Source organism: Corvus brachyrhynchos, unplaced genomic scaffold (assembly GCF_000691975.1).
Source record: "Corvus brachyrhynchos isolate BGI_N302 unplaced genomic scaffold, ASM69197v1 scaffold4, whole genome shotgun sequence".
Lineage (NCBI taxonomy): Eukaryota > Metazoa > Chordata > Aves > Passeriformes > Corvidae > Corvus > Corvus brachyrhynchos.
In genome coordinates this window covers 7,327,341-7,340,062 of record NW_008237878.1, presented here as the reverse complement: position 1 = coordinate 7,340,062, position 12,722 = coordinate 7,327,341, and the positions used below count along the sequence as shown (strand labels likewise).

Here is a 12,722-nt window from a genome sequence, read left to right as displayed (position 1 = left end):
GCTACCATGAGAGAAGGCACAAACCTAGAGCAGAGCCCCAGTGTCCCCCCAGGAAGCAGGGCCAGAGGCAGGGATGCAAACAGACACACCCAAAGCACAGTTCAAACACACAGTGAGAGAGAACCCAGGGCTGAGCTTAAATAGAATCCCCAAGCCAATGGACAGAGAGCACAGGTAAGAGTCCCAGGTGGGGCTGGTCAGGGCTGTTAAAGTTCTATTAGTGCCCTCAGGACACTAACAATAACACTTTGGTTGCCACTGGATTAATGTCATTGGAATCTTTAGGATATCAGACTACAAGGAGGCACCAGAGGTAAAAAATACTTCAGCTTTCTGCATTTGGAGCTGGCAGTCCAGGTGGAGGAAGCTTGAAATCAAGGTGTGAGCAACAGAGGCAAGATCCATGCTGCCAGTTAGGAAACCAGCCAGTTTTTAGCTAAAGCCTGAGTAGTTTATGACGCTGATTTACATGAATGCATATAAATGTATTGGTACAGCAGCTGAAAAATTGAGATCCAGGGGATTTTTGTCTCACTATATTTCACTTTATCCTTTGTTCCATAGGTAACACTGCATCACTTGACATATCCTGATCCTTAGATACAAAAGTGTTTAGGCCTGTATGGACTTCTACACTGTGCTTATTTCTGCAATATTTGAGTACTTTGGATACATTATGAAATTTATTTTTATGATACCTCCCTTCAACTGCTTTTCCTTATTACTCTGATAACTGTATTGTCTCTGAGGCTCTTTCCCATTCATTGTATTGAGAGTTCAGTTGCTCTGACAAATTTTTTTGAAACTGGATGGTGTCTTCCAAAGTTATTGTGGGGAATGGATCTGAGAAAAAAGATGCAGGCAGGCAGATTGTATGATTGTGTAAACCTTCCTATTTCATAATACGAGTCTGAAGTCCCGTGTGCATCACCTGGGACAGTTTGTGTTCTTGCAGTCTTGCTCTCCAAGTGCATTCAGTTGGGGTTGCTCCTGTCATTAACGCAGGCTGTCAGCTTTGAAAAATGAAAACTGTTGCTTTAAATGCTGATATTCTAGCTTCATCATGCTTCAAGGTTTCTAATCAATTTTGCAAAGGGTAGAGGTTTATAAACTGACATACCTGAATTTAGAGGATATTATTAGTCCAGGAAAGGAACACAAATATTTTGCTGTACCCAATCACCATCATACTGGCTTTAATGGCCATGTGAAAGCAAGTTCTACTTTTGTATTTTGGTATAGCAGCTGTGTTCTTGGACTGTGGCTTCATGATGTAAACTTTTTTGGGGTAATCTCAATTTGAGACATTTCCTCACTACTTCTTTCTATGCTATCACCTACATCATGCCCTGAGTCGTGTATAAATTGGGCTGTAAAACCAAACCATGTTTGGAAAAAAGCTAAACCAAGGGGTTTTTTCCCTTGGCACTAGTATTTTTAATCTGGATTAATTCCCTCATCTGTCTCACAGTACAGTCATGCTGTTACAAGTCTGGTGTTGTTGCCAAAGGCTTTGATTTATACATCAACCCCCTGAGCAGCTTTGAATCAGGACATAGAGGAGGTTACAGCTTTGTGGATTTTAATGTCAGGATGATCAGTTCCAATCATTTAGCTTGACCTGCTATACTAAGTCATGAATTTCATCCAGTAGTTCTTCCACAGAGCTCTGTAACTTCAGGTGGATTTATAGCACATAGTGTAGAACTATATCCTGTTTTCATGCAACATTCCAAGAAATTACATGGTACTTAGTCACCTTTGACTGCACAAAGCTGCTTCACCTGAATTCTGATCCACAGTTGAGAAAGTGAGTGAAAGTTTTCCACCTCTTTGTCCTGCAGTTTTTAAATTTTTCTAAACTCTGTTCAGCTTTGTATAAATACCTGAAGCCTCTCACCTTCTCTCTGCCCATTTAGTTTCTTTACCTATTGTCCTTTCAGTAAACGCTGTGGTTGTTGCTCCTCCTCCTGGGCTACTCTCAGTCTGTTTGGGGGCTTTTTTCCTAATGTATGAAGGTTAAATTTGGAAGCCTTCCAGGTCAGAGCAACTGCTGCTGATTTGGAAAAAATGTTTGCCTTTGGACTCTCTATTCACGCTGCAATGTCATCAGAGAAATTTGGGATACAGCAGTTTTCAATGACATCAGAGGCTATCCTTTACCTGCTTGTAGTAAAGTGACTCTTCCTGGGTCATTTTGCTTGGGTAAATGAAAGAGTTTCTGTTTTGTTTCTCTTACAGTTCAAATGGGCTCTGTGGTCTCTCCAATGAAAAGACATATCCATGCAGATTTATAAGAAATACTTCAATATCAAGTCCTAAGGAGAGCACATACAACTTACAAGAGGCCAAACTAAAAATTTCCTTCAACTTTTTCAAAGTCGCAGAGAGAATCAGTGATTTGGGAGGAAGTCCCAGATTATAGTGCCTGCTGTGGGCAGATGGACAGCTCAAATTCCTGCTCTAATCAGGAATGAGAAAAGCCATTATTTTCCTCTCTCACTTGCTGTTTTGTGGGAAAAGGTCTAACACGTGTATATGTCTGAAAACTAGTACACATATGGGTGTTTTCTGAGGGAACTGAGTTTCTGGCTCATACTTGGTGATTTTGGCAAATTACATCTGCAGGAACTTGAAGGATAAGTAGAGCTGTAGACACTTGTGGCAGAGCCAACTGAGCCCATACAGGTTTTGATCTCCATAGCAGTGAGTGAGTGAATGAGCTGCTGCTGGTTCCAAATTCACTGAATTGGTAATGGTGGAGAAAAATCAGTGATAGTGTTTAGCTGAGTATTCAGACTGACATCCCTAAGAACTTTTTCAACAGTAACAGGAGATAAACAGGATAAATAGATAGGAAGGGGTACAAAATTCATGTTTTCATGTTTCATGTGAGGGGATATCACTCAGCCTGTGACAGTTTCAAGACACAGCTCCACCCTCTGCCTGAATTCACCTCCCTCAGGCTTTACACACACCTGGCTGTCCCTCAGTCCATATTTCATTCTGCTTTCTTATTGTTTTCTTTCTGAATTCTACCTTGATTATTACTGATTTTGGGGGCAAGCTTATTTTTGCCTGAGGTGCCAGTAACTCCATTATCAATCTGTAACAAATTGCACATGATAAACAGCTGTCAGGCTGAAATGCAGCATCTGAATTGCAGCAGGTCACCAGCTCTTGGTGAGTGTCTTAAGAATGGAGGAAGCAGAAAGGGAAAGAGACTCAGTATTTTAAGAAGTGAATGCCTGAATCACAGCATAATGAGTAAATACCACTGTTCAAACCTCCTGAAAGTGAATGGCATGTCTTGCATCTCTGAGTTCTGGGCACAGCTGGAATCAGATAATGTGAAAACTTAGCTGGGGCTTATGAACAGAACTGCACAAGATACCTGAAGAGGAGGTAGATAATATTTTCAAGGGTTACCATAGCCTGGTCACCTAGAAAATTGATGTGAAAAAGCAGGTTTTACCTTATGTAACCTTCATTATGCCAAACAAGGAATCCTACTTAGAACCAGATCCTGCTCCCTTTGAAGTAAGTGGAAAACTTTCCATTTGCTTCATTGTGGAGGATCAGGCCCACAGGGAGTCTAGTTTGTCTCTGTAAACAGGATAAAGAAGCAAAAGAAACATCCGAGGCCACTTGTAAGAATTTCCTGGCAGTGTAGGTACCAATAATTAACAAGTAAAAATAAAAACCCTAATGCTTTATACAAAAACATTTTAATCCACATTTGCTTTCCTCTTTCCATACTTACTTCTCACGGGCTAGAAAGAGCATTGTGAAATATTTGGCAAACAAGAAGGACTTTGGTCTAGATTCTATGTTCTGTCCATATGCACTTTCTGCTTTGTAAACTTTGTTCTGGAAGCGCCTCTGGACTCAGCTAAAATGGGTCATCAAAGCAGATCCTAAACCTGACAGCTCTGTGGAGACACACATAACTTTGTACATCCTGCAGTGTCAATACCTTGGACAGGATTATGTTCTGTTGCATCCAACCATAGAACAAGACTAGATGCATTCAGCTGGCCGGGTCCTGGCAGTTATAACAGCATATTGATGCCCTCCATTTAAAAACAAAAAGCTTCTCTAGTTTCTCTGGCAAAATACTATCTCAATAATTTCCTTTATTGTCCGAGGAAGTATTTGTAAGAGTTTGAAAAATGCAGGCTGTTATATTCAGAAAAGAGAATACTGCCCTTAGCTACCTTAAGAAGCTATTGAAGTTGGGTGAGGAATGACATCTCTGTGTCTCCTTTCTTTTTGGTCTGAGGAAGCCAAGAAAACATCACTGTCAATAGCAACAAACCCCACATTCAAGATATGTTTGTCCTGAAATTTCTTGCCTATTTACAGCTCCCATCCTCATTTCTCAAAGTTTTCCTCCTATCCAACATGATATTCTCAGTAGTTCCTACAGGAAATGCCATCTAGATAAGTTGTGTTGAAGTGGGTGCATGGCTTGTTTAAAAAAAAAAAGGCCCACAGAAAGAGTAATTATTACTGGTTTGCTGCCAAAATAAGAGGTCAGATAATTTTTTCACTGGATCCCATGAGCCTATTTTGAATCTCACTGTATTTTCACAAACTTATGACTAGAAATATGCATGAAACAACGTAGGATTTCAAGCTATGAGGAATGATGCACCATTTGGACGTTTGGTTTACAATCTGCAGTTTTCTTGTATCCATTTGTTGCTATGACACTGTGGCATCTGTGACATTTTTTCTCCCAGAGCTGCAATTCTTATTGGCAGCCTCTGTGGAGAAGCCAGAAGCTGAGTAGGTTGCCATGACTGAAGTGACAGATAAACTCATCATTGATACCCATAGATCATCCAGTCCCTCCAAAATAGTGCTGAAAAATATTGGTTCAAAAGCATCAAGAAATTTGCTTTAATTTTCTCCATTATTTAGCCTCCATGCAGTATCAATTTAGCAGTCTTAGTAGTATTAAAATGGAAGAGATTTCTCTCAGAGTAAGAAGAGCAGACTTACAACTTAATAAGACCCAAGTGCAGAATGATCTCAGATTTTGGGCCTATCCCATGTCAAACAATTACAGTTGTTTTCTACATGAAATTGGTTTTGTTTTTGTTAACTACAGAAGATAAACACATCATAGGAGGACTATGATCAATTAAGAGGCTGAAACTCATATTACTGAAGACTTTCCGTGGAGGTCTTTATTTTTTGCAGCATTTTATTTAATTACCTAACAGCAGCCCAGGAAACATAAAGCTGCTCTGCCTTCAATCTGTGACATCATCCACACCACTCACAATTAAAACTCTGTGTCTTGGGACTTGTTCTGCCTATGTGTACCTTTAGATGTGGCCTGTGGATTGAATCAGATTATTTCTGGATGTGCCTTGTTTGTAACATCTTTTCCACACCCTGTTTTGTGTGGGTCACCATTACCATGTGACTGAAAGCAGAGCACCGTTCCTCTGCCAAGAAATTGCAAAATGGCAAAGATTTTTTTGCAGTTTAGTTTGGCTGATAGGAACTGTATCATTGGTATTCAACAGCAAAGGCTTTTTCCTCCTGCTTGTAGGCAAGGAGATTACTGTACTGCAAGCCAAGAAGTTACACACTTACATAAACTCCCTCATGCTGGCTGTGTAAACCAAACCCTGAGATCTGGACCTATGTGAACTCTCCCATCACCACTGCAAGAGCATCATTGGTAAGTATTAGATAAAATATAAAAGGATCCAGGGAACTGGGTCTTCCAGGAGTGGGTTTTCTTTTGTATTTGAGAAAGACTTAGGTTGTAATGTCTAAAGCACAGAAAAGATGAGCACAGTAACATGATCATCTTTACTCCAGGCTTGTGTGACCTGGGAGTAGAATTTTAAGTTTTTACCACCTAGGGTTTCACACTTCTCTGGTTAGTACAAAAAATAGAACCTAAGGAAGGATATGGTAAAAACCTTTCAATCATATCTGCAGAAGGAGGATCAACTGCTCACTTTGGTCATTGGGGAGGAGGGGACAAGAAGGAATCACCTTAATTTGCAGCAGAGATTATTTAGGTGGGCACTAAAGAAGAGCTTGAATGTACTTTGTCAGGAAAATCTCATTCCACAAGTGTTCACTAGTGAATGGTTTAGGTGTGCTTGATCATACATTTATGTGAGGACACAAACCAGCCCACTTGTGGTCTTTTCCGGGCCTCTTCTAGCATTCTAGAGGCAGTTAAAACTACAGAAGGCTTTTCTTATTTTTTGCACAGCTGTGTTTGAATCCTTGCTTAGACAAAGACTTGATAATATCTGTGTGAATCATGTGCTGCATCCACCCTCTCTCTCCTGGGACATGAGTCACTCATGAAGTGAATTTCATCAAAACTATTTCACCTTCTGCCCCATGAAGTCATTGATGGCACAAAAAGATTCTATTCCCTTGTGACCAGTGGGAAAAATATCCAGTCATAGTTTACAGTGGTTATGCTGGTAACATACACAATATCGTGTTTTCCTTTTCTGATGGGCAGAATGTTTATTTTTCTACCAGCTGCATTCACTTAGTGTGTTATTCATCTATTTGATTTCACTATGTGTATATTTAACAGTTTGCAGTAAGGATGATGCACTCTTTAAACAGCTTTTCTCCACACAGTTATGATTTAAGTGAGTCTTTATTGTTTGAATCTGATAGTATCACATAGTGTAGCTGAATCTTGGATTTATACCACAGATGGTACAGATTCAGAAATTATTTGAAAGTCATACAGTCCTAATTATCTTACAATATCTACCTCTGGACCTAGAAAAGTTGAAAGGAAGACAATGAATGCACATTCCAAAATAACATAAGCCAAAATGTCAAGTGTACCATATATCTAAAGGGACAGAAATTAGCTTAGGATGTTTTTCTTGAGTCTTTTATGTCAGAGTGTACCAGGGACTAGAATTCTAAGGGTTATTTGGGTTTTCAAAACCCGAGACAGAGACTTCTGGATCCAGGAGAGATATTTATTGACTAGTTTAAAGTGGCTTGAATTCCGTCTCTGATGTATGTGTCTAGATATTTGATTAGATTAAACCTCCCCATAACTGTTATTACACTTCTCTACACAATGCTTGCAGCTAAATCAAAAAGGAGTCATCAGTCATTCCTTCTGAATTTCAATGTCTGAGTTTGCATTCACACTCAACTCCTCTTGTGCACATCCTGAGTCAAATGCAGATAAAAGTCTGAACAGGGTAGGGATACTCCAAGTATTACAGAACAATTTTACTACAAGGTTTGGCTTTTTTTTTAAAAAAATTCTAACTCATTTAAAGATGCATGGATAAGAGAGTAGGGGAGTGGAAATTATTTTCACATCCTGAACACTGTTGTCTCTGTTATGAAAGTAACAAGAACACAGAAGGTTGAAAGCCTAAAAGTGACGGCTGAAACCCTAAGTATGACAGAACTGCTCATGTCTCACAAACTCAGAAAATCTGAGATCTGAGATCTGAGGTTGAAATTATGCTCAGGGCAGACTTTGCATCAAAGATATTAGTTCAGTTCTGTGCAGGCATATTCACTATATTTGGGGTTGAATCTCTGTTCCAATGACAAAGGCCACTTTCAATTTATAGCTATCTTGAGGTCCAGAGATTTTAGCAATGCAGTTATTATGCATGAAACTGTAGAAAGGAGTATAGAAAATATTTTCCCAGAGTGGTGTAGGTTTCACTAATGTGGATTGACTGTGCTGCCCTTTTTTTGGATAGGCTTAGGGAGGCTGAGACAGCATCACACACAAAATAAACATTTAGGCTGAGGCAACAGAAGCAAGTAGCAAGTCTAGGAAGCTGGTAAATGTCTGGAACTCACCATGTTCTCCATGACTCCCGTCCTGTTGGCAAGCTCACATTCCTCTGCATGCCCATTGCAAAAGCAGCTTCCCCGGATGATCAGGTCATAAATAGCATAGTGGGCGAATCTCTGGGGTTTCTCTACCACTCCTGAGCCATGGCATGGACATTCCTGTCTTTTTAACAGAAGCAGGCGGAGGTTGGTGAGCTTCAGGAGATCCTGAGCCTCAGGACTGTAAGGGTCTTCAATCTTGTTAGCCGGACTTAAGGCACGATAAATCACCTGAAAGAGACAAGGTTGACATCCCAGAACACATACAGGACTCTGCATACACAGCAAATATCCCAAGATGATCTTCAGGAAAAAGCAGTAGTTCCTATTTAGAAGACTCTGCATAAGCAGTTGTGGGGCTGTGGCTGATCCCAGAGCATCACAGCTGAGTTACCACCAGCTGGCCAAGCCTCAGCAAGTGACTGTGTCCCTGCTTTCATGCCATCTCAGGTGTGAGATGGGAGAAGCCTTCATTTAAACATCACTCCCTGGGGTTACTGAGCCCTGTCACTTCTTGCAGTTCAGCCAATATGTCAAGGGACAAGATAAGTCCACTTCATTATGTTTCTGAGCCAAGTGACAACAGTGTCACTCAGAGAAATCCAAGGTTTATTGGCATAACTGCACTGTTAATGGATCCCAATTTCTGAAACCATTTTAGCAGCATGGCTTTAGCATGAGTTCTAGAGTCAGGTAAACTAAGGCATTAATCTGTGAAAGAAGTGGAAACTGTGATCAGACTTTTTACTCGGTCACTTGAACTATGCTGGAAACACAACTCAGCTTAGGGCAAGTGAGCACTGAGAGAACCCTGTGTGCAAACAAAGCCAGGTGGTTTGCTCCTTAGAGGCAGCTACAGAGCAGTGAGTTCACAGCACCCAAGGTGCTTGGTGCCTGCTGGCTGTCTGTAGGTTGTTACACTTTTGTCACAGCATTTTTGCTGTTTGGTAGTTCTCCAGAGCAGCAACAGTTGGGTTTTGAGCATCACAGTTCTAATTTGGTGTTTAACAGTGACTGTTGTATTTTAGCTCATCACCACTCTATCCTTCTCTGTCTCTCAGGGTGTGCTTGTTTCTGTTGCTTTTGGGAGAGGTTGATAGTGGAGGGCTGCACCACAGTCCTTGCCAGCAAAACAGAGATCTGTTAGCACTGTTTCCAGGCTTAGATGTGCTAACTCCAATTTGACAGTTGTTTTCTCCTCTGCTTGAGCTTTTCCATCATGGCAGCGGGACTTGCCCTTGGGATTCTTTAGCCCTGCTTTATAAGTGGTCACAGTATCTGTCTGACTCACTCTCTTAGTACTAGCCATGTGAAATCTTTGTTTCCATAGGGATTCCCTCTTTCTTTCTCTCTCTCAGTTTTTCTTTTTCTTTTTCTTTCTTCCTGGTTAACTCATCTGTTTAAATACTTGTAGCATTTTGTACTTTTGCTCCTTTTTGCTTGCAGAAGCCACAAAAGAGCTTGTGGTATATGCCTAGGAGATAGCTCTGTTGTATGTTGATGGCACATGGGAAGAGAAATCCCCTTAATTAACAGGATCAACTGGCAGGCTTCACAGAGAACTCAGGTACCTCTCCCACCTGTCCACAGTGTTTTCTATTTGGTAAGCTCTATTCTTTTTTTTCTTTTAATTCTCTTCTCTTATATGGTCAGCTACTTACAAAGCTGCAGGCAGCCCTGCTTGGTGGGATCAGAGATGCCCACAGTTCCTTGTTTGATAGAGCTGTGGGCAGATTGCCCAGGCTATGCAATGCAGGTGCCTGCATTCCCCTGACCAATGAAGCCATGACAAAATAGCCCAAGCATTTCCACCCCTATGTCTACATTCCCCTGGTCAATGGAACCATAAGCAAATGGCTCATTCTGTTTTGCCCAGGTGACCAGCATTCCCCTTACTTATGGATTCACAGGACAAAGACCAAATCCCCATATCTGTCCAGTTCCCCTAATCCAGGATGATCTGAGATTTTAGTGGAAACCATTTTATGAACCCTCTCTCTTTCCCAGTCCCCCGTGGACCACACAGAGGTGGAGTGCCTTCTCAGAGTCCAGAGTGCCTGATTGTGTACTGACACACACATCTCCTTCCCACGTGGTCAGTTAAACTAAGACCAAGGCAGAGAACTGGGTGGAACAGTGCTGCAGAGCCTGCTGAGCTCAGAGATCTCAAAGAATGGTTAAAAGTCCCTGTGAAACTGTTTAAATTGGCATAAACCAGAGGAATCGAGGGTAAAGCAGTCTATTTAGTCACTGGCTTTTACAAGCTCTATTCTCACACTTAGCATTCTTGTCTATGGTTTCTCTAATATACATGCTTAGTAAAAATGGTATCTCCTTTCAGATGGATCTCCAGAGGATAGCCACCAGATAAGTGGCTTGAGAACATAAATGCTAGAGGTACTTTGCTACAGAAAATAGACATCAGAAAGGTAATTGACAAAGCACTGGTTTCTGCAGGATCTGCTCTGGTCCTGCCAGTGACCTCCTTATACAAGGCTGGGCAAGAGGCCTCGCATCTCTGTGCCAGAGATCCCAGCTGTGAACAGCTATGGGACTCCTCAAAGGAGACAGAGAGGAGGGGTGAATGAGGTGAAGAACAAGAGTTTTCACTGGGTCTCTCTGAAAAAAATCAGCAGATAATGGCCAAAAGGTTTATTTTACTTTCTGGCACTATACATCTTCTTGATAGCAACAGTCTTGCACTGTATTATAGTAACTGTAAAGAAAATACTGTGCACTACTAGAAACCTATTTTGTACATGGCATGACAAGTTTAAACAGATGGATTCATATTTTGGGGTCTCCAGTCAATTATCCGTCCTCCCCATGTCTTAATTGGCATTCTGAGAGCACTGAGTTCTTTAGGCAAAGAGCAGCTGTCAGGGGCTCTTCTCTCAGCAAAGGGCCACTTGCTTTCACCAAGCTGTTTTGTTTCTTATTTCTTTGCTTGACAGCTTAGAAAAAGGTTTGGTTTCCTGTGGCTTTATTGTTTTGCAAATATTTTCATTTCTGGCCTTGCCTCTCTTGAGAGGAGTTGCTTTGGCATTTTCCATACCCCATTAGAACACTGAACATCATTTGTGAGTAGAGACATTAATAGCTTGGAAGTCCCATAGGGATTGTGGCATCCTTTTAAGACAAAAACAGTATTCCATTCCAGCTGAGGTACAAGAGTTTGCTTGTATGATTAATTCATTAGACATTTCTGTCTGGAATAAGCTCACCGGTGAGACTAGATTTGCTTGTCCTTATTTCTCCCAAGGCAAGTCTTGTTAAGTGTTAAAGATCTGATTTGGGTGACATAACACTAGCGAGGTCTTCTGGGAGCTGCACTTAAATGTTCTTCTAGGATTCAACCTCCAGTAAGGAATTAACCTTCCTCAGCTTTGTAAAAATCAAAGACATTTTGATCAGCAGATATGTTGTGCCAATAGAAGTAGGTTTAGGTGAGCTACATTTTGCACAGAGGTAGCAGTTTTATTTCATACTTATATCAATTTAGCAGTTTTATTTCACATATGCATAAAACTGGAAAATGGAATTTCTCTCTCTCGTCCCTTCTGGATGTCCCATTCTCCTTGAAATTTTGGTGGTTAAAATTATTGGGCACAGGAAATCATGTAAGGTAATCACCATCTCTTGCCTCATTTTTAATACTTGATTGAATGTTTCTTCTGACATTAGAGTGCCAGTCATAAAGTGGTTCCTTAACATATAGCTTGCCCTACTGTCAAGAACAAGATGTTAGTATCCATAATTTCTCCTCATTAGTCTACTGTATGTATTGATTCAAGTAATTCTAGATTGGGATAAAATTTTTTAAAGGAATTGGTATCTCGCCTTACATGCCAGGAATTACTTTTGCATAAATGCATAACTTAACTATAAATAAATAACCCAACAAAACCAACTCCCTAAACTTTTTTTCTGTGTAATAAATGCATGATTATGTTTTAAATAAATGTGTTCGGGTTTATAGTTTCCCTAAGGAAAAATAGATCCTAAATTAAGAGACAGATATGTATGGGTTGATAATTTTGCATGATTTAGGAAAGAATTTTATTTCTTTAAAAAAGGAAAAGGTGTCACTTCAATAAAAATACAGAGTTGGGAATGCAATTTTTTGGTCATAGCCCCAGCACAATTGCTCAGCAAGTACTAGGGTCTAATGCTGTTCTGGACTGATTTCAGTAGAAACTCAGTTTTATGTATTGTTTTCTTTCCGTAAAAATGGGATATGGGTATTCAAGTACTTTGTGCAATGGGAGGAATATTAATAAACTTGTATCTGGAAAATTTCAATGAGAATTCCTGGAGATGGGTGTTCATAGATGTAAGTTTAGTAATTACAGGCAAAAGATAAGAGTCTGGCCATCTCAGCCATTGATGCATGAATGTACTAAAGATTAGATTATAAATGGATCTAAGTATTAGTTAACTCCTAGAGTCATGAGCTGTAGGAAGAGACCTTTCCACTTTTTCCACTTTTTCCACCTTTTCACTGTGTTATTTGTTCCTTTTATTTCAGTTCACAAGGTTTGTAATTCGAAAGCCTATGAAGCAAATTCTGTCTATACAGATAGACATTTGACTTCTGCCTTTTGCAGAAAGGCAGAAATAATATTATTTTTTCATTTCCCAGAGATACTGTGTGAATTTTCAGTTTTCCATTACATTCATGTAAAAGACATAAAGAGAGTATAATGAAAAAGAAGTGTTTTCTTTTAATTAAGATGCAAGCTTTGAAAAGAGTTTCCCATGTTTTTCACTGTAAAGCTATTTCTCATCTGATGAAATCTCTATCTGGTAGCAAGCTCTGTTCTTTTTTTGCTGTATCAGACTGCCCT

General features: G+C 40.2%; 1 protein-coding gene across 1 annotated transcript in view; it reads right to left on the bottom strand.

Annotated features, from left to right (window-relative positions):
- Positions 1–12,722, bottom strand: part of LOC103614323 (netrin-4-like) — a 47,968-nt gene that overhangs the window by 19,923 nt on the left and 15,323 nt on the right. Inside the window, exon 4 of the mRNA XM_017732535.1 lies at positions 7,843–8,106. Coding sequence (XP_017588024.1) covers positions 7,843–8,106 — 264 coding nt within the window. The remainder of the gene's footprint in view (positions 1–7,842; positions 8,107–12,722) is intronic.